This window comes from Gymnoscopelus microlampas (assembly GCF_963454915.1).
Source record: "Gymnoscopelus microlampas genome assembly, chromosome: 22".
Lineage (NCBI taxonomy): Eukaryota > Metazoa > Chordata > Actinopteri > Myctophiformes > Myctophidae > Gymnoscopelus > Gymnoscopelus microlampas.
Window position 1 is genome coordinate 9,945,416 of NC_139959.1, and position 26,376 is coordinate 9,971,791.

Here is a 26,376-nt window from a genome sequence, read left to right on the forward strand (position 1 = left end):
AACTGATAATAACAAGGCTAAGACCACTGATATATTTGTATATTTCTGATTCATTTGTGTGAAATAGCTTATTTAAATTCTCACAAATTAAATAAAGCACATATGTAACATATGTTGCGTTACTTTTGCTAATGTGTTGCATGAATATTCAAGGAAAGGAAGTACATTTTGTCAGTACCATACAGGTTTTAACTTATATAATATACTGTAGATTCCATACTAAGCCATTTGTATGGATCGTGAAATAATACCTCTTCAGACTCTGCAAATGATGAAATATCTGCAAATGATGAAATATCTGTAAAATACTTTTAACAGCCGACATAACTTAACAACAGGTCATTTATTGTGAGATATCAACATACGTAATACACCTTTTACTATAGCCCTAGTTTTTCCCAATACAATTGGCTTCCTGCAGGAGATGGCTTTTTCTCAAAAACACACTGCTATACGGATACAGGATAGGTGGGCACTAGGGACATCTGGGCACCTCGATGTAATTGGCCATTTTGTCCAAAATGTAAAAAAATTAAAAAGTAATGTAAAGTATAGATGATGTGAACATGCATGGTACATCATTATCAGACTTACTGTAATTGTATCCTTCAACTTCTTGTTTATGCCTCAAAATGACTGGATATACAGGTTTTGTAGCCATTTGTAGCAATTGTAGAAATATTAGACCTTAACTGTCGAATGTTTAAGCATGTTCTAATCATGTATACTTCACTTTACTTAAAAACATTTTCTTTGTTTACATTTTGGCAAAAATAGCCAATTTAACACAGAGGTGCCCACTATTCCTTGGTGCCCACCTATCCTGTTACCCAATCAGCAGTGGACGCTAACGTTACTCTAATGTAACACTGACGATTGTGTGGGGCCTGCGGTCTGGATTTACAGTCATCATTTCAGTCATGCCTCTTCAGTTGCCAGTCCGTGGCCCGAGATAGCCCTGTGTAGCTCTATTGAGTAGCAGCGAGGTTTATGGACGCAAGTCAGGTAAGGTCGGTCTTGGTTCCACACTGTAGTAGGTCTGTGGAGCGTCACTGGAGTCGAGGCGTTCTAGAAAGAACTACTGATGGTCCTGTGTTGGTAGGTGCACAGCAACTCACAGGTTCTCAGTGATGGGGGGAAGCAGTTTTTCAATGAATTTCTTGATGTCCAATATTTCCTGGGGGGTAAGACAGATGTGCATTGCTATGAAACTTGCTGAGCGCTTCCATGGTCCCTTAAAATCATACTGTAGAACTAACATTCATTGAGAATTTTTGTCAGGAAGTTAGAAAAAGTAGTTTTTGTATTGACATCCAACAAAATATGTAGGGTTTAAGTGGTTAAGGAATGGCTCAAAATGTCTATACTGCCTGTCCCTTACAGTATTTTGCTCTTATCATAATCTTAGATTTAAAGCTCTGACATTCAGGATCTTGAAAAGTCTGAATATGGATCAGGATGATCCTATCATCCTATCCTGAATTGCTTTGAAATACTGGGACAAAATGTGGTTGGATTGTTTGATCCAGGATCACAAAATATACAGTAGGATTTCAAAATATGATCTGATCAGATAGGGATTAAACGTTTTGAACTCTTGGGCCTGAGGATGAGCCCTAATCATAAGAGTGACCCCATGACCTTTCCTCTTGCGCCATCCTCAATCCAAAATGATCAACTTTGCACACAAGATACCTCACAATCGAATAGGCAGACAGCAGCATGAACTCTAGTGTGTTCGGTGACCCACCAGCCTTTCCTCTAGCGCCACCCTTAGGCCAAAAGGCAATTTGAAGCTTTTTGAATTATGGTACTTGAGTGTCACTTTAAAGTTTTAGCTTTTTGTGTCAATCTTTCAGTGAATAATATACAATATACCCCTTCCTATTATAGCACTAATAATGATCCACACTTTTCATTATTTGTTTTCACATTTACAGGGCTCTGAGAATGGCAATGTTAGTTGGTTCACACCACTTAAGCCTGCTTTATACTTAGTTGCACACTGCTGTTGCCTGCGGTAAATAGTAGATAGTAAACTCACAACGCGTCAAATTCGTGACACGTTGTGAGCTTGTAGATATGCTATTTACTGAGCATGACAACGGCGGCAACTAAGTATAAATCAGGCTTTAGGTCTGATTTGGTGTAGCTAACAGGGCTTTATAGACGCTGTCTTGTTTTACAGACCTCTGGGCAGGCATTATGAGCCAGTCCCCGGTACTTCTTGAAGGAGATGTTTGCCGGATTGATGAGGCCCTTCATCTTTTCGATGGTCTGAGTGCCAAAGAAAAGGGGAACCAGGGGGTCCGCGTCTCCGTGGCATTGCAGGAGGTGCATGTCTTTGTTAACACTGTTGGCACAAGCCTGAGAATAGAAAAGATTAGGGATTATCATCATTGGATTATTATAGATTATGCCTTGATCAGCTAGGCCTACCGATTTCACCATTCACTAAACTCACCCTGGTTGGTCTTAAAACATGACTTGTAAAGGGCAACGGGAAAAATAACAGGCTGCTTAATCCCCCCACCCCCCACCCCACCGTACCTGTGGGAAGGAGTTTCTTAGAGGGAGCCAGCAGCTCAGGCCCACCACGCCTGCCAGCTTCTGGTGAGTGGTCAGAGCCGTGTACAGAGACAACGCTCCACCCTGCAAAGACAAGCAAATGCTTACAAACAGTGGTGGAAAGTAACTAAGTACATTTACTCAAGTACTGTACTTAAGTATATTTTTGACCTATTTTTACTTTACTTGAGTATTTCCAATTTTCAGTGCTTTTACTTCTACTCCACTACATTTCAGAGGCAAATATTGTACTTTTACTCCACTACAATTATTTGAAAGTTTTAGTTACTTTGTAGATTTTGATTATTACAAAACATACATTAACCACTTCAGTCCTATATACATTTCAGCCATTTGAAAATAACCGATCTACAAGCACCCAATAGTAGAGCGCAAAGAAAAAGAGTAAAGGTCCTTACACACCGGGCGAAACCGGCGAATATAGCGAATATACGCAAAATTCGGACTCGTTCCGAATAATTAAAAGACGCCTTTTCGCTTCGCTTTTTCGCTTTTTCGCTCCATGTACGGAGCCATTGACTTTATAAGGTTTTTTAAAAAAACGCATTATTCGCCCGAAAAAATCGCCCCGGTGTGTAACAACCTTTAGTGTGTCTTTGAATCACTAAATTGCCTTTCTTTGCACTCTACTTACGTGGCCAACTGGCCATTTACCCTGGCATTTGTTGACTAGAGTTCATGTCATTCACTCTGATCTCACACTTGTAAGTCACTTTTGATAAGAGGGTCTGCTCAATGACTAGGTGGTAAACCTCACAACCTCAGTACACATAATAAAACAGTGAATTTTATATATTTTAAGAAGTTTCTGGGGGGCAGATAATCAAAAATATTTCTTCAAGAATGTGAGTTAAGTCACAGAAAAACTCTACTACATGCAATACATTACCTGTGAGAATCCACCCAGCACTATTCGGTGGGAGGGTATTCCATTCTTCACCTCTTGGTCTATCAAGGCTTTAACTGTGTGAAGAGATGAAGTGCCACTTTTAAATTAGACAAGTTCTGTAATACAACTTGACCAGCAATCATAAAAATCATGTAGTTCCATAAATATTACACACATACTGTTCTCTGATGCCTTTTTAATACCAATCTCATCTTCCTCTGCATCCGAGTTCAGTGAGTATATGTCAAACCTGTGAAATATTCAAAACAAAATGTGATCATCCTACTGCAAAACCCTCAACCTTGCAGAAGTTAATCACAAACCAAGGTTCTTACCAGGAAGGCATCTTCATTCTCATGTTCAAGGACACAGGCATAGTTGGCCTGCGTAATCCACGGAAGGAAAAGAAAATGACACAATTTGCTGTAACAGCAGATGAGATTTTATTGCAAAACATAATAATTAGGGTTGGGATCCTTTAGGATTTTAACGATTCCCTTTAACTATTCCTATAGGGCGTTCCAAATGGACCCTTACGGCATTGGTTCTCAAAGTGGGGTCCGGGGACCCCCAGGGGTCCTTGACGGAGTTCCAGGGGGTCCCCAGCTAAATGATAGATTAGGAACCAAATAGAGCCTTATGGGTCTGTAACTCTGAGAGTGTACAAATAACGGGTCCATTGGGTTCCATTTGTACACTCTCAGAGTTAACTAACATTGATTTTACAAGGTAAATTGGGGTCCCAGAGATAAAAATGCCATTAAATGGGGGTCCGTAGCCTAATGTATGTCAAACAGGGGGTCCAAAATCAAAATGGTTGAGGATCACTGCTATAGAGCTGTAAAAAACGATTCCGGTTCCTCAATGTTGTTCCTCAGGTTCCGGATCGCATCCCTAATAATAATAATAATAATATATATAGGGCCTACACCAGCTTCTGATACTTACGCATGTGGACAGATGTATTTCACGTGTGGTAACCTGATGCCGGTGAAAGCCTCTGCCCAGCCATGGCTAAGGATTAAACACAATTAAACCAACTTGAAATCATCATGTTTGTGATATTTTTAAGAATTCTATGTAAAGATAAGGAGCAACATACCCAGTGTCACCGAGACCATGGAGGAATATCACCTGTATTAGAGAACGATAATGATAATTAAGGTCAGAATAATCATTATTTTTAAGATTATTTTTTAAAATATATATATTTTTGGTAGTATTCCGTGAGAGGAAAGAGGTAGAGTGAGAGCACAAGGGAAAGAGATGAACAGGTTAAATAAAACAAATTAAGATATGCAAACATATACAGGTAAATTATGTGATAATATGTCAGGGCCAGGGTCATCAATATATCCGTACACGGACACAAATTGTATGTGTCACTCTGTGGCAAGACATGGCCTCGTTTGTGGCAAATTTTAGATTTCGTTTTTTTTTTTTTACAATGTTCCTATTTTGATCATAAGACCCAGTTACTGAATGTCAGTCTCCAGGTCTTTATACATTTGAAAACTTGTGAAATGAGACATTCTGCTCAATGAGTACTTATTTTGGTACTTTAAGTACATTTTGATGCCAATACTTTTGTACTTTTACGCAAGTCAATTTTGAATTCTGGACTTGCTAGTAACAGAGTATTTCTACCTGGTTGTGGTGGGATTAGTACTTTTACTTAAGTAAAAATGGTGAGTACTTCCAAGTTCCAACACTGCAGCTAAATCAAAATGTGACCACAAAATGTGTGTGTGTGCGTGTGCGAGTGCATGTGTGTGTGTACAACTGACACTCACCGCTGCAGTGGCTTTCCTGGCGGCAGGCACGATGGCAGGTAGGGGCACTGACATGTTGTTGCCGCACATACAGCTGAGCTGACATGTAAAATAATAACACAATAATGTCAATAATAATGTCACCCAATGTCACACCAAACTGTCACTTTAACTATCGCCCTTGACTTGGTTGGTGAGGCTCTGATTGTTGTTCCATGCCAGGAAAAAAAAATGGATCAAGAATTGAAGGATGAAAGAAAAGCACGCACAGAAAATGAATAAATGACTGTTAATAATGATCTGTCTTTCGGAAGTTGAATTTTGTTGAAAATAAACACATTTTTTTTTACCCCCACCGGCTCACTAGCACGCAACCGTAGTAACGACTGACACACTTTGTGGTCCTGCCCACGCTTGCGACATGATTGGATGGAGGGTAGTGTTGCCAGGTTTTGAGATTTTGCGAGAGAAATCAGCAACCACGATGAAAACAAGCCCCAAGAGAAGCTACTTCTAGGCCAAATGAGCACTTTAAACCTACTACATTGGCTAATTGAAAATCTTGAGAAATAAATAATGGTAACAGCCTGACAGGATAGGTGGGCACCAAGACAGACTGGGCACCTCGGTGTTAAATTGACAATTTTTACCAAAATGCAAAAAATGTTTTAAGAAAAGTAAAGTGTACATGATTAGAACATGCTTAAACATTCAACAATTAAGATCTAATATTTCTACAATTGCTACAAAACCTGTAGGCCTATATATCCAATTATTTGGCATAAACAATAAGTTGAAGGTTAAAATGAAGTCTGATAATGATTGTACCGTGCATGTTCACATCATGTATACTTTACATTACTCAAATATTATTCTATTTTTTTTCTTTTTTACATTTTGGACAAAATAGTTTCGTCCAAAATAGTTAAAAACGCAATCCACAAACAAAAAAATAAGGCCAAAGTCGCTTATAATAAGCTGACCTGGCAACACTAATAGCGGGTCGTTTTGCTAAACGATCATTGGCTAATTGACCCGTCAGTCAGACGGTATTACTCTGTCATCAAATCTTCAACGCTGTGACAGCGAAACATAACCTTCGTCCTTGTAATATAACTCTACGGGCACATAGCGCTTAAACGTGTCAGTAGCCCACATTACTAATGACAATTACATTAAATATTATATAAGGGTATGAGTGTTAACTTGACAAAAAGTGCTATAATATTGTATTCTTCCTCCTGACCTATGACCAGAACATGCATTCATGATCGTCACTAAGGCTTCGACTGTGCGCAACCAGACAGTCAAATTGAAATTTCTTAGGCTATCATAGCCTAATACTGTTTGGTGGCGAATGGCGATGTATCAAATTAGCCTGGCTACCTTATGTAAGGAAGGCCTTCACGCCCACTCTTCCTAGTGCCCAGTTATCCCGGTGCACAGTCTTCCTAGTGCCCAGCTATCCCGGTGCCCTCTCTTCATAGTGCTCAGTTATCCCGGTGCCCACTCCACTCTTCCTATTGCCCAGATTTCCCTAGTGCCCAATCTTCTCCACCCCAAAGTGCCCAGTATTCCGGGTGCCCACATTTCCCTAGTGCCCAGTTATCCCGGTGCCCAAATTTCCCTAGTGACCAAACTTCTCCACCTAAATGCCCACTCTTCCAGGTGCCCATGGCCATGTCCCTAGTGCCCACTCGTAAGGTGCCCCTAGTGCCCAGAATGTTTTGGTGCCCACCTACAGTATATCCTTTCACCTTCACGGGATACGGGTAGTTTGATTGAATTGATTGAATACTTTATTAGCAGTTTGCAAATAGTACAGGTGTACGATTTTACAATGATGCTAAAAGGACAACTCAAAAGCCCGGAGGGCTTGTTTCCATTGTGGTCCTGTGTATTCAATTCATCATGACATTTGAAGACCTACAATAACTCATTGTAGGTCTCATCAACAACTAACTTAGAACTTAGAACTCAAACTATGGAGCTGGCTGATACATCAAGTCTGATAACAGGGAGTGGGACTCCATATTCGGATGTAACCTCGATCCCAGCCTCACTCTGATTCGGATGTGGATGACCCTCCTAATCAGGAAACTCCTAATATGGATTTAGCTGACTCAGCGTGACCTCACTGTAATGATTATGACACATTTTAGCTGTTATAAAAGGCACCACAATCCATATCTATGACCACAATCCATATATCTATGGCCACAACAATCTCATAAACCCATAGCATGAAACACATACCTTTATTTTGAAGTTATCCGAGTGACTCGCGTCATATCCGTATACGGAAATCACGTGATCGCGGTGCCCTTGGTTTGTTGTCCAGAGACATTTGACATGTGAGTGAAGAGAAGAGAAACAAACATGTCTTTGACTAAAAAGCCTGGTGGTAAAGCCCTGGAGGTTCTGCAGAACCTGCCTCGCGTATCGCTGAAGAACCTGCGGCCTGAACCGGGCTCCAAGACGCAAGTAAGTCTGAAAAAATGTCCCTCATCTATTCATTATGAAATGGACTGTGCTGCTAATGTTAGCCTAGCCTTGGATCATCAAGACTATCATAGATGGATACGAAGACAAAAGTCAGACTCGATTAAATACATCTATGTTAGTCTTTCTTGACCCTGTCAAATAGTGAAAATAGCTGATCTACAAACTCATTGTTACGCCTTGTGTGAGCTTGTAGATCTGCGATTGTAGACTGTAAAGTGGCTATTTTGTCGGCTCCAAACAGACTACCAAACCCACTGATGATGCACCTGCTCTACGCAGGCAGGCGAAATAAAACATTGTCCACCGATTTGAATTGTAGTTTTGCGTCTCTTTACTTCTCCAAAGTGCATGATACAAACCTCTGTCATGGCATTGTTCCTGTCGTATTCACCTGTATCCTAGGCTGTGTGTTTTCCACTTCCTGTCGATTTGATCCAATGAAATCCAATGAAACTGGTCAGATGACCAATGATATCCAATGAAATCGACAGGAAGTGGAAAACACACAGTACTGGTACAAACCGTCTGTCCACCCAGGTGCATGCCCTCTCCCAATCACCCAGGCCTACATAATATGCTTTCCTGTCACTCAATCAATCAATCAGTTAGGCCTGGAGAGGCGTGCCCTTGGTGCCCACAAATTATCTAAATAAAACAATAATCTATCAAAACTAATAATGCCAAATAATAACTACAATTATATAATAATAATAATTAGCGAAAACAGTGAAATGGCTTCTACATAGACTGAGGTTTTCCCATGTTTGCTGAATGGTACCTCTGTTATGACATCCCAGGATACTAGGGTTCATGTAGCCGCAAGCAACTCTATTTTTAATACCTGGATTCTACAGTTGCAAAACCAACCCTTGACAGCCCATACATCCAAACAGAAACGTTTTTGTTTCTTAAAAATCCACCATAAACATAATACATACAATCAAATCACATATCGTCTCTGTCGGGTGGAAACCTCAAGCTACAAGCTAAAAACGTGAACTTGCTTTGCGGTGCATTTCGAGCTTGCAGATCTACTGCTTTTAATACTTTTGTGTGACGCTGTAGTATGATCAAGTAGGACATTAATTTACGAAAAAACACAAAAGGTTAGAATATGGAGAAGAGACTTCTGCCAGACAACAACGATATACTAATAACTATTCCACATTGTAATAATGTTGCTGTTTAATGGTTGCAGGAGAAACGGCGAGGCAGAGGTCAGCACGGTGGGAACAGAAGCGGACGGGGGCACAAAGGTCAGCGGCAGAGGGGCAACCGGCCCCGCCTGGGATTTGAGGGCGGTCAAACTCCATTCTATCTGCGCATCCCAAAATATGAATATAATAAAGGGCACAGGTGAGAACATAGTTAATTTTGTCTTATTTCTGAAAGGGCAAGAACGCTTTGGTTGAGTTTTGGGTTTTGTAGTTAGTTTCCTTGCCATGATGTAACTCCAAAGGTAGACAAGAAATCTAAAATAATTGCTCCATTGATTAGAAATATTCAAAATATGCTCCTCATTGACTTACGTACATTGTACAGTGAAATAGCTCTCAAAGTTGCTCTTTTGGCCCGTAAACAAACACAAACATGTCACCTTCCTGGTGATTTAGCTAGTTTTATTAGGAAGAAAACCCGGACTGGATCCAGCGGATCCGGATCTACAAATTGTCAGCAGGAAGTTGACATTTTTATTTAAAAAACAAACGGTACTGGGTGTTGTGATGTTCTATACCGTCAGAATCAGCTTTGTGATTGTTTACGGGCTAAAATAGTGACTTTGAGAGCTGTTTCACCGTACAATGTAAGTCAATGAGCAGCATATTTTGAATGATCCATTTCTTATCAATGGAGCAATTATTTTTGATTTCTTGCCCACCTTTGGAGTTACATCATGGCAAGGTAACTACACACACAAAAGCTAATTCAAAGTTGTCTGTAAACTAAAGATGTAACTGAAATTAACTGACGTAAGTCCTTGTCACAAATGATTTGATACAATAAAGCATCATAATGTGCTTTTCTTCTTCAGTGACCGTGCACAGTACCCGCCCCTGTCGTTGAAACGGCTGCAATACCTAATTGACCTGGGAAGGGTTGACCCCACACAACCCATTGACCTGACGCAGCTTGTCAATGCCAGAGGAGTGACGATTCAGCCCCTGAAGAGAGACTTTGGAGTGCAACTTGTTGATGAGGTAACAGAACTAAGCTTTTGTGTAGCTGAACCTGCCCCTTTTACATGTTATTATAGAATACATAATGAGATGTAAAAGGGAAGGGGATGCCCACCCCCAACAATGCCCATGGTATAAGGGTATAATTTTATGTATTAATTTACTCATGATCTGGGGCTATTCATCTATCATGTCGTGTCATTCAAGGGTGCTTTCACTAATAAGCCATGAGATTGCTGGAGCGTGGGGGATGGGACAAAATACAATATCATCCTTTATCACAAACAAAAACAAAACCACTCGCAATAACTGTATCGCAGGGAATTCATATTGTCGCAAAAGTGTCAGTATCCTCCACCATACACTGGGATCATTTCACTTTTACCAAGTTCTAGAGAGAAACAGCGGATATGGGAAAGGTCTGTGTGCAATGCATTCACGTATATGTGGGGAAATTGCTGGATACAGTTTTGGAGTAGGCGGGCTGACACTGTAGTTTACACTCAAAATAGAAACCAGGTTTCCATGCCAACACAATTTCTTCACATGGTTTGCTGTATGTAGAACAACAGCAGGAACAATATTACCAAAACATCATAATTTTACATATTGTGCCAATAGTTTAGAAAATACAGTGCCAGTGCGGGGGCTCCTTTCACGCTGTTTCACAAATCTGCCTTACAAAATGTTCAGTCATTAGATTTTATTTTTGATTTAATCCATGCTGTATGTCAACTCTCATCAATGGTGCTCCTAGCCGTCCTAGACATTGCTCCACCGACCTGTACAAAGCCTCATTCAATACAGAGGATTCAGAAGTATATATTTTTTCTTTTCTTTTTGCACTTTTTCAGTACACAGCTGTACCAAACCCAACGCCCTGTACCGAGTATTTTACACCTTTTTTAAAAACTATCTGCAATTGCAATATTCTTTGTTATAGTCCACATGTAACGCCCGGGATTCGAACCTGGGTCTAACGTGTGAAAAGCAGTGTAGCAGTAGTGGCTCAGAGCCTTTGCCTGATGACCAAAAAGCCTAATATCCCCCGGTCAAGGGGGAATTCCCCTTTTAGGCTAGTGGTTAAGATGTTGGCTTTCCACGCTTTGCGGGCGTTTCACACATACAGCTACAGCTTTGGAAGAAAATAAATAATCATCCCAGTCATTTGAATTGTTTGCTTGTAAAGCAGGACACAAATCTAGAATGTATACTAGTCCAGTAGGTGGCGCCACATAACAATGTTCCCAGCTTCCTGAACTCATATCCAGATGATGTTTGACTTAATTCTCTCTCCTCCACCGCAATATTAAAAAGTCTTGTTTTGTTTGTTTGTTTTTTGTTCCAGGGTGCGGACATTTTTGCAGCAAAAATCAACATTGAGGTTCAGCGAGCGTCTGAAGGAGCCATTGCTGCTATTGAGAGAAATGGAGGCGTCATCACTACTGGCTTCTACGACCCTATTAGTCTTGGTAAACATTACAATGACACACAGACTCATGCATTCCATACTTTTCCATATTGAATATGGAATGTTTGCTTTTTCAACTAATTCTGATATAACTAATTCTCATAACTGTAAATTATAATTTATATATATTTTTGTCTTTTTCAGCGGTTCTTATCAAACCCGTCCCATTCTTCCTACAAGGGAAGCCCATTCCAAGGCGAATGTTACCAGGGGAAGAGATGGTCCCGTACTACAGAGACGCCGCAAATCGGGGTTACCTGGCAGACCCGGAGCAAATTCAGCAGGCCCGGCTCGCCCTGGCACAGAAGTACGGATACACTTTACCAGACATCTCAAAGGATGAACTGTATCACTTGCTCTGCGCGAGGAAGGATGTCAGACAGATCTTCTTTGGCCTTAGGCCAGGTTGGGTCGTCAACATGACAGAAAAGAAGATCCTGAAACCCACCGATGAGAAACTGCTTAGCTACTACAATTCTTAAACAACAAAATTACATGCTGATGTATTATTTACTGTCATGGCAAGTGTAAAAAGAAGACAAAGGAGTTTTTCATACAGACTGCTTTCAAATGTTGTCCCAATAAATCCTAAAATGTTTAATTGTTTTCCACCACGTTCAGTTTCTGTATCAACAAACTGAGAAAAATCTTCTGTTAACTTTATATGGTTCATCATATAATAGGGTAATTCACTATGGCTATTAAACATTTAGATAAATGTTTGATCTACAAGAAGAAATATCAGATCTACAAGCTCAAAGGGCGTCACTTTGTGGTGTGGGCTGGTACATCTGCTATTTATGAAAACAAATGGAAAAATCTGGAATAAATTAGATTTATTTTCTCTTCGGGGGATCCCTGGCACAAAACATTTTCAGATTCCCTGGCCGATGCATATCATTTTGGGGGTCCTTGGCACAAAAAATGTTTGAGAACTAGGTATACTGATTTAGATGGCATTTGTAGAATCAGCCCTAGGTCTCGTCTTAATGGGTTAAATAGCAAACTCAATAGGCCAATGATATGTTTGACGACACATTCATGAATGTATCATTGCTTGCCAACCTCAGATTGTCATATCAATTCATAAACATGATGGAAGGAACGTGGCCACTAACAGGTGAGGGGGAAATAAGGAAAATAAGATAACTCAAAGAATGAAAACAGGAAACAGATGCCTGGTGATGTGTTGTTACATGTGAAATGGTTTGCCTCGGCCTAGGAGGGGAGTTTGAAATTAGTCATAGGCAGCTGTATCCTGGCCTGGACGTTCAAACGATTCGTACCCCCTCTTGGAATACAATCAGAGGCATACACTTAACTAGTTTGCCCCTGTTATGCTACAGCGGAACGCATACTACATAGTGACTTTGAAAATGCCTTCGTTGCTGTTCCTTGATGAGGCTTTGTAACAACATTTGGATTGTTTCCATAGTCCTGTTATGAGACAGGATTGCATTGCACAATTCCCCCCAAAAAATCTCAGAACCAATTGAAAATATTGTTTTGTCATGTAATTATCCAATCCAATTCACTTTATTTATACAGCACATTTGACAATCGCAAGTGCTCTAATGGAGTTTTACTTAATTAGAGTGTCTTGGCGCTCAGCAATGCAAAATAACAGATACATGAATTAAAACAATATGCATATTGCTCAGAGGTCAAAGATATAGGAATATTCATGCATCTGAAATAACGATATTGAATACATGATGGATATGTTTTTATTGAATCAAACTGTGTCAACAGTACCTAGCTTCACTGTGTTTTCAAAAGGATGCTTATTTGAGCCAGTTGGTTTCATCGACCAGCCCTTTTCATCCATACGGACTCAGCCATTATCAGCTGTACCACAATATCTCTCATTTCTCTTTTTGGTAAATAATGGATAATGGTTCCCTATGTGCCAGTTCATTACTCTCATGTTTATTTTTTGAAGTTGAAATGGCACACTGACTATAAATAACTTGCCATTTTACACAGATATTGTCTTAAGGGACGCCGCCATAGAATTTCTGCTTTCATAAAGACATTTTATCAAAGGAAGCATATGTGTGTGTGTGTGTGTGTGTGTGTGTGTGTGTGTGTGTGTGTGTGTGTGTGTGTGTGCGGTTATGAGCGGGCAGGCACAAGAATAATTGTACACACATCATTTCCACTGCCATGCTAGTTCGGTAAGCCTTGATTGTGTAACTAATAAAACATTATCATTTATATGTATTACAAGACAATAAAAGCCTTCCTCATTTCATGGACTATCGTGAGTGGCTACAAACTTGTATTTTTGACTTTGTCTTTTATTTACAGAGATGTGAGGTACACAATGTAAAATCACTTACAGTGTTTGTGAAGTGGTTTATTACAAAAACAATACAAAGGTTACATTCAAGAGCCATAATAACTTGTGGTTGGGCAAAGAGGGGCTGTGGTTCCTGTGAGCGTATTCCTAAATCTCAAGTAGCCAGTAATAAACTATGCACACAAGAAGGGGGATACATACACAGCCGGCCCTGCCAGGAAAAGCCGGCCCAAATCCTTACAGCATAATACTTTAAATAAATCACGCCACAGGAAAGAAAAAGCACAATCATTGTTTATGGCAGAGCTACAGTGCTTATCTTCAAAGCAGCAGATCCTTTTGAATTTCTATCAGGTCTCCAGACTAGCATCAAGAGCAAGAGCAAAACTCTGAATTTTGAGGCATCTCATAATTCAAGACTGCAAAGTCCATAGAGCCATTGAATTTGTATAGGACTTGAGTACAAACGACCCATAAAGTAAAGGGTAAATTGAATGAATGCATTTTTTCTTCTATCAATCACATTTAGGGAAATAATCCTTCACTAAGACTAAAACGATTTGTTAGAATTTATCAGGTAAGAATTGTATCGTATGTTTTGTACTCCAAATAATCTAATGCAGGGGTCTTCAACAGGGGATCCGGGACCCCTAGGGGGTCCTCAGAGTTACTACAGGGGGGGCACCCTAGCGCCCATATACAGAGAACTTTAGCCAAAAATAGCAGATCTACAAGTTCACACCACCTCACACACACCGGCTATTTTCGGTAAAGTGGCTTGGTGTAGAGGGAAAAAGGAGCAAACCAAGTACAGAGCGAAAATAAACAAAAATCATTGATTTACACACAACACTGATAGTCAGTGAAGCTATCTATGAAATCTATGAAGACAATGTAATCTGCAACACAATTTTATACAATATGTAGTGAGGGGGTCCCTGCTTCATCTCTCTCTCAGCTAAGGGGTCCTTGGCCTGAACAACGTTGAAGACCCCTGATCTAATGTCTGAGTCTAACCAGTTCACACTATCTAATTAAACAAACATTGTCACTGTTGCAGTAGACCAGGGCCAGATTGGTATGGGTTGGGTATCTGTGAGTCAGACGTTCAAAGACAGACACATGAAATGATACCAGAGTGTCTCACAGGTCTGAGGGCTACAGCATAGTTTTAGCTAATAAGCTAATAATTAGGGCTAATTACAACTAAGTACGCATGCAGGTCTCTCTCTCCCCCTGTCTGTCAAAGAGATGTGTTGCAAAGACACTGGGGTACAAAATTTGACAGACAGACTGACAGTAGTGACAGAGGGAGGAGCAGTGATTAATTCCCATCTGGGAAAGTAATGGGACACAGCCCTCATAATTGCAAGACAAGACATAAGACAATTTGGGACTGGTGAATGAATACCCTGCTGTGACCAGCAGCCCAAAGCTCAGTTGTCTGGACAATTAATAAAAGACGTTAGGGGAAACGTACTGTATTCTATTCTGCAGATAAGGGCCCTTATCAGGGGCTAGAGTGTAGAATACAATTCCTAATAAGAAAGAATAGAGTTTTCTTCAGCATGAGTGGAGTTTTACTTCATTAGAGTGTCTCAGGGGAGCTCAGTAATGCAAAATAACAGACACATGAATTAAAACAATAGGTATGCATATTGCTCAGAGGTCACAGTCATAGGAATATTCCTGCAACTGAAATAATTATATTGAATACATGATGGATACGTTTTTATTGAATTAAACCTTTGCACAGTGTCAACTGTACCTAATGCAGTTTCATTTTACACACAGAAGAAAATAACTGTTGCTCAAAAAATTACAAATGTGATTTAAAAACAACTGCATATGCAGTCTGGGCTTGGGCCATGCTGTGTTTGAAGTCTGGGTTGTGAGTCTGGGGGTGTTATCTACTCTGAGAGGTTCATATCCTCATCAGTGCCACTAATGAGACTACATTAAAGTTTGTGTACCGCAGGGGGGCATGTAATCCCCTTCACCCAGCCTCACGTATAGGGCCGGGCAGGGCACTGTTTACAGTGTGGATGCTAGCACTCTGGGCTTGAGAGACTACAGTAGTGTCTGTGGAATGACACCTGATTAGAATTGGCTGGGAGAGGGGGGAGGGGGGGGGGGGGGGGGGGCACAAGCCAGTGCATAGAATGGTCTGTCAGCCTTGACAGATACAGATAAAGTATTGATATCAGCCTCAGCCTGCTGTGCCCATACAATACAATATAATACCACATAATGAAATATTGTCCTGGCTGTTGACAACAACACATTCACCTGCAGACAAGAGTGTGTCTTCTCCTCCTCACACTTTCCATGGCTAAGTATGAAACAATGCACATGCTTCACTGATGAACCACTGTAAGGAAAGTGAATGGGGGACGGCATTGTTGTTGTTTTGACAGAACTCTGGAATACAGTACTTCATCATCACCAAAGGTCAAAGCAAGCCAACACAGGCTGCCTCTGCTATACTTTCCTTTGCTTTCTCAAATTCCCATCTTTGTGATTGCTGCTAATTGTCTCAATTTTTTTTATATATTACATATTTATATATTGTATAACATGTATATAACGTCGCAATGTGAGCTCTGTTTAACACAATGCTGTGCACCCTCCAACAGTACTTTCCCCATTATTTTCTTGAATTGTTTTTATGTTTTGACACTTGCTTTGGCAATGTGAATTGAATTGAAATGGATATATATATATATATATATATATATATATATATATATATATATATATATATATATATATATATATATATATATATATATATATATATATATATATATATATATATATATAGTATACTTTATATACACTGTATTCGTCTATGTCGGGTGGAAACCTCGTATGTCCAAAACTGTTACTTTTCAGGATTCAAATTCAAAAGCATCACAAGCTTGTAGATCTGCTACTTTTGATGCTTTTGTGGGACACTGTAGCATGACCAAGTAGGGCGTTAATTTACAAAAAAAAACACACAAAGTTCAAATATGGAGATAAGAGGTTTCTGACCAACAGCAACGATATACAGTATTTATTTATTTATGTATTTATTTATTTTCACTTATAATGACATGACCAAAATTGGGATGCCAGGTTAAGTGGTTAAGTAGAGGTCCAGTCAGAGAAACCTCATCAAATACTCAAACACTACACATCGACTACAGAGTCTGGATGACAGTCTAGTCACTAGACTGTCATCCAGAATGTATAGAGGTGCCACCAGGCCATGGCACCCACTGTATTGGCATTTTCAGCATCTGTAGCATTTGCATTGACAGTGACACTACAGCTACAGTCCATACAATGATCATCACTGAAAATGCATGCTTTTGTTTAAACCTGAAAGCTTGTTTCTTTCTCCGTTCCTTGATTCCCTCCATGTATTGTCTGTCCCAAATGCCCATCCACCACTAATGGCAAACATCCAAGAAGGTCAATGTGGTCATACAATCCAGGATGGTAGAATTGGTGGTGAATATGTCCAAAAGTAAGTACATGTTTCCCAATGTCCACGCCTTCTGTAATATCCAATAATAAAGTTGTCCCTTGGAGATTCTATAGAGTCCTACTCCTGAGTGCAGAAGAGGCACCTGTGTCAGGCAGGCATCTCAATCCAGAGTGAAGAAGTTTGAAGAGAGCCACATATATGAGTTCTGTCCAATACAATGGAACATTGTGATCAGAACAATTGGCATTCAGAGTACAGTGACCATTCAACAGTAGCACTATCGTTGTTTGATAATAAGACAATACCATATGATAGGCTCTCTCCTGGCATCTGCTGCAGATGACATTCATTCATTTCACTTAAAAGAATTTACAGAAATTCTGTGTTGTTCTGTCAGTAACTATAGCCTAGGCTAGGCCATTGGTTCTCAAAGTGGGGTCTGGGGACCCCCAGGGTTCCTTGGGGGGGGGTACCAGGGGGTCCCCCGCAAAATGTCTTAATATAGCATCATCATTTTAACCACTTAAGCCATATGGCTATTCAAAAATAGGAGATCTACAAGCTCTGTCACTCACATACTGTGCTATGAGCTTGCAGATCTGCTATTTTTTTTTAAATCTTGAAGATTCATGCAAATCTTTGAATATATATATATATTTTATGATCTTTGCTTCCTGGCTGGGGTCCCTGGCACAAACTCTTTTTAGGTGAGGGTCCGTGGCCAAATACATAGCAATTTGGGGGTCCTTGACATGAAAGAGTTTGAGAAGCACTGGCCTAGGCTATACTTATTAAAAGTCAAATTAAGGTAATACAGATAATTATGTAAATTAGGCTATATGCAGGTCTACCTGTCTACCCCGGGCACTGTACATGTCCATGTCCAATATTAACTTAATTTAGGCTACAGAAGTCAGCCGAAACTAACGTTATTGTATTCACGCTGAGTCATTCAAGCTTAATTGATTCGATCCATTATCGCTTCTCACGGTGCATTTGATCGTGCGCGTTGCGTTTCACACGTGGATGTGGATTCCGCATCTAATTCCTAACAACCCCTCAGGAGCTAACAAAACATAGGCAACGAGATTTAAATGGCATGCTTTTCTTTATGGTGATCAGTCTCTGTGCCACTAAACCGGGATCTTCAAATATAATGCCTGCAGGGCATTCATTTTAAGGCCCACGTGCAAATTACAATGCTACACAATATAGTCTGTGTACATTAGACCTAATAGTTATATAATATTTTAGAAAAGACTAATGAGTCCTGATCTAGCCTATTTGTTGTGATTTATTCCCCACAAATTTTCTTTTTCAGCATACCCTTTGTCTTTTCAATAAATATTACATTTGATATTAATGTCATTAATTTAGGCGGCCTTTATAGGCCCTTTTTTCATTATCAAGATTAAAGGTTCAAGGTTCACTTTATTTGTCATTTAGGCCTACATGCTTGCACACGAAACGAAAATCGTAGGCTACTCAGGACCAGCAGTGTACAATAAAATAACTATATAAATAATAAATAAGCATACAATCCTGGAGTGGGTGGGTGGTTGGAGGGGGGGGGTGCGGGGGTAAGCCTACAGCAGACTCTTTCCCATCTCCAAGGCCAGTCTAGTCTTACTTCTAATTTGGTCGTCTAGTTTTGGCATGGCTAATTGAATAGGGCTAACAGACAAGTGGATTTAAATCTAATAGGTCTGTTTATCCATCACTTTGCCATGCAGAAGTTTCGTTTCGCCTACGCTCAGACGTGGACTTTGGAACATGAATCATGATAAAGGAAAATAAGGTGATCAGATCACCCTAGATACCAGAGTATTGATCCGTCTGTTTGATCAAGTTGTCAGGTTTCTTTCATCATCATGAGGTCTTTTTAGGACCTCGGCTAGTAAAACCATACTAATCATCTGTCACAACATTATAGGCCGTGGTGGAAAGTAACTAAGTACATGTAATCAAGTACTGTACTTAAGTACAATTTTGAGGTATTTTGTAGGCTACTTTACTTGAGTATTTCCAATTTTCAATCATTTCACTTGTACTCCACATACACCTCAGAGGCAAATGTTGTATTTTTTACTCCACTATAAGTATTTGAAAACTTTACAAGTTACTTTGTAGATTTTGATTATTATTACAAAACCAATTCAGACCTATATTCTTGGGTAATTTGAAAATAGCCAATCTACAAGTTCAGAACGGGTCACTTTGCGACCTTTTGTGAGCTTGTAGATCTGCTATTTTCAAAGGATTTGTATACATTTGAAAACTTGTGAAATGGGACATTGCCTTCTGCATAATGCGTGCTTTTACTTTCGGTACTTTAAGTATATTTTATGCCAACACTTTTGTACTTTTACTCAAGAAATGTTTGAATGGGATGAAGAGGGGGTGAAGGGAGAGGGGTGGGGGATAATGATGTTATTTATGATTATTGATTGATTGAAATGCATATTTGTCTGTAAAATGTAAAATCAATAAAAATGTAATAACAAAAAAAAAAAGAAATGTTTGAATGCTGTGGACTTGCACTTGCAACAGACTATACTGAAAAAAATAGTACTGGCCCCAATCGCAACATTATAGGTCTATTGACAGGTGCATCATTGCATGCCATTATGTTGGACACTGCATTACACTCTTTCCCCCTGTGTAAGTGTGTATTAACTTAATACACGGTGCTCCCAATAAACGTTTACAGAATATAAAGAACCAATTTACTCAGACAAAGGAGTGCAGTCCGCAGATATACAGTATATTAGGACATTTCGTGTATTCTGCATTCAACATCGTTCGCATCAGCATAATGGCATCCATTGTTTCTATATGGTTGTTTGTTGTCACCAGCAACAACCATAGAAAGGGAAAACATTAATTGAAACCCAAAAGGCCCTGGTTAATGGCATCCCATTATACAAAGTGTGTTGTGCCCTCTCTCTCTGTGTCTGTGTGTGTGTGTGTGTGTGTGTGTGTGTGTGTGTGTGTGTGTGTGTGTGTGTGTGTGTGTGTGTGTGTGTGTGTGTGTGTGTGTGTGTGTGTGTGTGTGTGTGTGTGTGTGTGTGTGTGTGTGCATTTTTTGCTATTAAGATAAAGAAACTGCAGATTTTGACACACAGTATTCCATAAGAGTACTAACTTTAACTAACATTCAGCAACTTTATTAATCAATTTCCTACTGTTATGGCTTGTTTTTCCCCCCTTGTAATAGCTTTAGTTTTTGCAAATCAATCAATCAATCAAAAACCTTCACTGTCAATTTAGGCATGGATTAGACCCAGTTATGTTGTCCATCTCTAGATTGTAAATAAAATAGCTAATGGCTACTACTATAGCATATTGTTTTTATAGTGTCGGTCGGCGCTAGCAAAAGAGACAGCCTTGGTTGCCATAAAGAAATAAAGACAAGTGTATGTGAGCTTGCCACGCTCCTATTATATGCCACATTAAGATATATTGTCCCACCCTTTGTTGTGTAGCCTAGCTAAATATTTATTTGACCGTAATCATAATAAAGACGCATTGATCATGTGTGTTTCACTGTTGTAAAGTGTTCTTTGATAAAGACAGTGAGGTAGATAAGAGACACGTGACCCGTAACAGCTCTACCTCCTGAACACTTTGATGTAATGATAACATATCAGAACATCAATACTGCAATGTAGAAGTTAATCAAAATTCAGTAAAAGTACAAAAGTATTGACATCAAAATGTACTTAAAGTACAAAAGTAAAAGTACTCATTATGCAGTAATGTCCCGGCCATTTCACACGTTTTCAAATTTATAAAATAGTCAAAACATCTTTTGAAAACAGCAGATCTACAAGATCACAATGCATTGTGATCATTGTGAGCTTGTAGATCTGCTTTTTTCAAATGGACGAAATGTATATATATATAGGGCTTAAGTGGTTAATGTATATTTTTGTAATAATAATCAAAATCTACAAAGTAACTAGTAGGCTAACTAAAGTTTTCAAATAATTGTAGTGGAGTAAAAGTATAATATTTGCCTCTGAGATGCAGTGGAGCAGAAGTAAAAGTAGGCCTACTGAAAATGGAAATACTATTTGAGTAATGTACTTAGTTACTTTCCACCACTGGGCTTAATTGCCTAAATGAATCAGAAATTGGATACAATTTATTCTCCAATTAGACTAGACACGTTACTTTTGTCCGAAACTATCACTATCAGACACACAAATAACGTTCATCCCAAAAGCATTGAGCATTTTCATATCAAAACACTAGTCTACAGGGTAGACCTATTTGGCTTTTGGCACAGGCCTAACTTAATCAAGAAAAGAAGACGCAATTGCCTATTACTGATAGGGGAAAAATCAGACTAGACTAAGTATCATTATATTCTGGCGAATGCCTTTACATTTTCTAACATCTTCAGTTTCGTGAGACCAGTTGATTGTACATCAAATAGGCTAGTATGTATAGTCCGATCTCTGAGTGACCTGAGAAAACACCTCGATTTCACACCTTAAATCCACTCCCCCTCCTCCTCCTCAGGGTATGGGTATATATAGCAGGCCGTCCCATCACAGTGACAATGACAACGACCTTCAGCAAGGAACAGATAACAACAGCTACCAGATCGAACCGTCTTCAGTAAACATGCATTTTGAACACCGGCTCCCAGCCATCTTTGACCATTGCGCAAACAAGACCATTATGTACGAAACGAGCGACAACTCCGGTGATCATCTTCATCAGCTAATCATAGATGTCCGCTCCCCGGGTTCTGGACCGTCCAGCCCGCTGTCGGTCAGCTCGGACTCCAGCTGCTCCAGCAGCACGGAGGCCAATAGTAAAGCTTCATCACAGGGCAGGATCAGGAGGCCGCTGAACGCCTTCATCATCTGGACCAAGGATGAGCGCAGGCGCCTGGCGCAGCTCAACCCCGACCTGGAGAACACTGACCTTAGCAAGATTCTTGGTACGTAAATGTTCTCCCAGTAGCCTACTTGTCCTATATCGCATTAGAAGTTTAGAAATAATATTTACTCGACGAATTGTCTATAACACATGGGCCTATATTGATATTCACTATTGAATTGAAACATTGATGAATTAAGTACAAAAGGACCCCAATTGAAACAAGCCATGGCTTTCTTGGGGTTTTTAATTCTATTTAGTTGACCTTGTATTTGAACTGTACTTTCATGTGCTTTTTTTCTGCAAACTGCTAAATAAAGTATTCAATCAATCAATCAATCAATCAATCAATCAATGTTGAATGTAGGCCTATACAATTCTACACAATACAGTAATGAATGATTGATTGAATACTTTAGTTTTCAAATAGTAGGCTACAGTGCTATGATTATACAATAATGCTAAAAGGGCAACACAAAAAGTCCTGAGGGCTTGTTTCCATTGTGGTCCTGTGTATCAATTCATCATGACATTTAAAGACATACAATAACATAAAAAGAAATCATGAAGTGTATTGAGGTTTGACTAATTATAGTAATGTACAGATTATTAATTCTTTATATTTTTATTTTCTCCTTCAGGTAAGAGCTGGAAGGCCATGTCTCTGGCTGACAAGCGTCCATACATGCAGGAGTCCGAGCGCCTGAGGGTGCAGCACACCGTCGACTACCCAAACTACAAATACAGGCCCCGTCGCAGGAAGCAGGTGAAGAAGGTCTCCAACAAGTCCCAGTGTGCTGCAGAGGCCACCACCCCTGTGTCTCCCCTCTGCAACAGCAAGGGCTTCAGTGTGCCTCATGACTTCAGAATGCCTCATGACTACGGCTACTCGCCCCACAACGAACCACACCACGCCTATCATCCCAACAACACGGCAACCTCGCCAACCCACTTCACCGTGCACGGCGGCAACTACCACCACCAGAACATGCCTGCTTACCCAGATGCCACTGCTGGCACCTTTTCAAACACGTCTATGATGTACTCAGTCCCGCCGACGTACCCTCATCATGCAGAGTCCCACATGTATCCCGGGATGCAGCATCATCATCACGAGCAGATGACGTACGGCTACTCCAGTGCTGCAGCCTGTCCTGGGTCCCCGGCAGGGGATCACGGGGAGTTCAGGGTGTGTGCGTGGGCCCCGCTGTCCCTTACGGGCCCCTCCATGGATTTATACCTCGAGCAAATCCAGCTGGACATGCTGTACGATCTTGACCGCAGTGAGTTTGACCAGTACCTGTGTCCCGTGGTGGACAACAGGCCTGAGTCGGAGGCCAGCATCTACCATCATCAGCAGAACAGCCTCAGAGAGTGTGCATCGTTATAAAAAGTATTTTTAATATCACTTTGTGCAATCATATTGTTGATAATGTTTAAAGCGTTCCTTTTTTGTTTTGTGCATTTTGTAATTTTTGTTCTTAAACAATGAAAGAGTATATTTCAGTGTACATATTGAACATCAATAAATAAATCTAAAAGCAAGGAATAATATTTCATGTTATTATTGAAAGGCAGTCAATCTTGACTCTTGTCATTGCCTTTTGAAAATGGTGATGGGTGATCCGTTAGTGATTGCACACTATATCGGATCAACTGCCCACGCCTTGGCAGACATAAAGCTGTTGACACGCTATTTTATCTCAATCTCCACCTCTTTCTTGGCAAAGCGAGAGAAGTAGGGTGGGCGCCAGGGGCATAAACTTCCCAGCATCCTGTTTCATTTTAAAGCATTTCACAAAGGCTCTAAAAATAATGCCAAATATCGACACATCTCCAAATGTTTTTGGGATTCGACTGTCAAATGTTTATACCCATTTCTGAAAATAATTGTTCCCTCACTCTACTGTATGTTCTAGAGACTGAGCCTCCCCCCTGTTAAATCCTGTAAACGTGACCCTTATGACCTTACATCAGGGATTTACAAAGGGTCGCGAGTAAATATCCATTTTTATGTTTCCTAAATGTTTTTAATTCAAAAGATTTTCAAAAGTTAAAAAAATCAAAACAGCAACTATAAGAATGTATACATTCAATTTGCAGAGTTACAGACCTGCAGTGGTTCTTAAAGTGGGGTCCAGGGGTCCCCAGCAAAATGTGTTAATATAGCATCACATCATTTTAACCACTTTATCCATATTTTATAAAGTGGCTATTGAAAAATTGCAGATATACAAGCTCACAGCGGGTCACTTGCTGCGAGCTGGTACATCTGCAATTTTTAATGTTTTGTTTTTAAACAAATCTTCTCTCCTCTGTTGATGGACTGAAGGACAGATGTGCAATATATGGACTTAATGTGCAATATGTTTGTAAAATGTATTTAGCTTTGGTAGAGAGTTCACTGCATGGCTAACTTAGCCTATACGTTTACATTACATATAAATATGTAATGTAAACGGTGAGGTTCTTACATAAGCCCCCCAGGGTTTCTTACCTCACCGGCACAACAACTATCACGTAATGTTTCCCTCGGAAATAACTAACATGTCCTGTAAATGTATACAAAAATGTTGTGCAAATAAATCAAATCAAATCAAATCAAATCAAATACACCCCGACAAGAGCATTTGGACCAGACCAGGATTGAGAGTTCAAAGTGTTTTATTGCCAGTCTGTCTGTGTACAACACATATGATGATGATGATGATATGGTGGTGGTGATGATTTAACTAAATAGGAGTGAAAGACAGAAACAATCAGTAACTTAAACAGACAATCAGTAACTTAAACAAACAGAAAGCATAAACAGACCGGCATAAATGTCTATCAAGCTAAATAACCAAGGAACATAAAGTCTAATAAACAGAAAACAAACTTACTTATAATGCATCGGAAGTGCTCACATAGCTGTGGGTTTCCTGCAGTGAATCTCTAGCCTGGTAAACCCTCCCTCCAGAAATCTAATATCCATTTGATTTAATGGAAATGAGATTTCTGGAGGGAGGGTTTACCAGGCTAGTGAATCTCTACCCTTCAGACAAAATGTTTGTCTGCTGGTTCAACCTGAGCCTATATAGGCCCACCAGCTGAACCAAACTAAACTCAGATTGGGCCCCGCCCACCGCTAAGTGACATGATCAGTTTGTGAACACCAATCCACCCACTCTCAGCTTGAGAGGGGGTGGATTTTGTCCAATGTTTTTAAAGAGATTCTGAGATTCTGAGTCTGCTACAGCTTTAATTATTTTAAAACTTAAGCCTTTTGTCTTTTTATTCTTGTGCTGTATTGACATTTTCATCCTCTTATCTTTTTGAGTGGTGCCAACCACTCCTATATCTGACTTTGTCTGTGTGTCCGGGTGTATGTCCAATAAACAAACATTGATGACAACATCAATACGGGGCTCATCAAAGGCACCACTCTCTTCACACAGGGTGTGATTTTTGTTTAACATATTCTTATTTTTTTTATTTTTTTATTGTATTCAAATGACATTTTATAATGTTGTAATAATGCTCTTAATGAATAAACTTGCCTTGCCTTGCCTAAAGCAGTGCTTCTCAAAGTGGGGTCCAGGGACCCTCAGGATGGGGTTCCAGTAACTCTCAGAGTTGCTGATCTGTAACTCTGAGATGCAGGTTTCACCAGCATCTTATGGATGCTGGTGAGCTTGTAGATCGGCTATTTTCACTGTTCTTCTTGAACAGGTATTCTAATTTAGGGAATTTATTTTATTATTAAAAAAGATACTTATGAAATTATTTTTGGAAGATTTTGGAATTTGTTTTTAATTCATGAAAATCTTTGTGGATTTTCTTTTATATCCGTTGGAATAATAATAAAAAATAAAATGTAGGAAACAAAATATAAATGGAATATTTACTTGTGTGTGCAACCCATAAAAATGGGTCCATGACCCAAAAATGGGTCCCGACCCAATGTTTGGAAAAAATGCTATACTCTACTCCACCTGTAGGAGCAGAAAACCTGGTGTCCCAGCTATTCCCATGAGTCATGGGAATAGCTTGGACACCAGTTTTCTTTTATTGTCATGGGCCATGACAATAATGCAAAACATGAACAAGCAGGGATAGATACAGTCTTCACTTATTCTACCACTCTCCCTTTTTTGATTGATTGAATACTTTATTAGCAGTTTGCAAAAGGTATTATACAATAATGCTAAAAGGATAACACAAAAAGCCCTGCAGGCTTGTTTCCATTGTGGTCCTGTTTATTCAATTCATCAAGACTTTGTGATACTAGGAGCAGTAAAAGTACATTTACAGAAAAACAGTA

General features: G+C 39.7%; 3 protein-coding genes across 3 annotated transcripts; 2 read left to right on the forward strand and 1 right to left on the reverse strand.

Annotated features, from left to right (window-relative positions):
• Positions 1-328: 328 nt before the first annotated feature.
• On the reverse strand, positions 329-5,631 carry lypla1 (lysophospholipase 1). Its single transcript, XM_084048537.1, has 10 exons — positions 5,601-5,631; positions 5,272-5,349; positions 4,581-4,612; positions 4,427-4,492; positions 3,814-3,861; positions 3,658-3,728; positions 3,479-3,552; positions 2,551-2,652; positions 2,191-2,367; positions 329-1,177 (listed from the first exon to the last, which is right to left on the reverse strand). Exons 2-10 carry the CDS (start codon positions 5,338-5,340, stop codon positions 1,115-1,117), a joined length of 702 nt encoding a protein of 233 aa, XP_083904663.1. The 5' UTR covers positions 5,341-5,349; positions 5,601-5,631; the 3' UTR covers positions 329-1,114.
• A 1,898-nt stretch (positions 5,632-7,529) lies between these two features.
• Positions 7,530-12,318, forward strand: mrpl15 (mitochondrial ribosomal protein L15). The gene is made up of 5 exons (XM_084048440.1): positions 7,530-7,734; positions 8,954-9,111; positions 9,788-9,953; positions 11,281-11,404; positions 11,548-12,318. The coding sequence occupies exons 1-5, from the start codon at positions 7,630-7,632 to the stop codon at positions 11,883-11,885; spliced, it is 891 nt and encodes a 296-aa protein (XP_083904566.1). The 5' UTR covers positions 7,530-7,629; the 3' UTR covers positions 11,886-12,318.
• A 9,494-nt stretch (positions 12,319-21,812) lies between these two features.
• Positions 21,813-23,463, forward strand: sox32 (SRY-box transcription factor 32; the record flags this gene model as incomplete). The annotated part of the gene is made up of 2 exons (XM_084048751.1): positions 21,813-22,134; positions 22,715-23,463. The coding sequence occupies 2 exons, from the start codon at positions 21,813-21,815 to the stop codon at positions 23,461-23,463; spliced, it is 1,071 nt and encodes a 356-aa protein (XP_083904877.1).
• Positions 23,464-26,376: the final 2,913 nt, after the last annotated feature.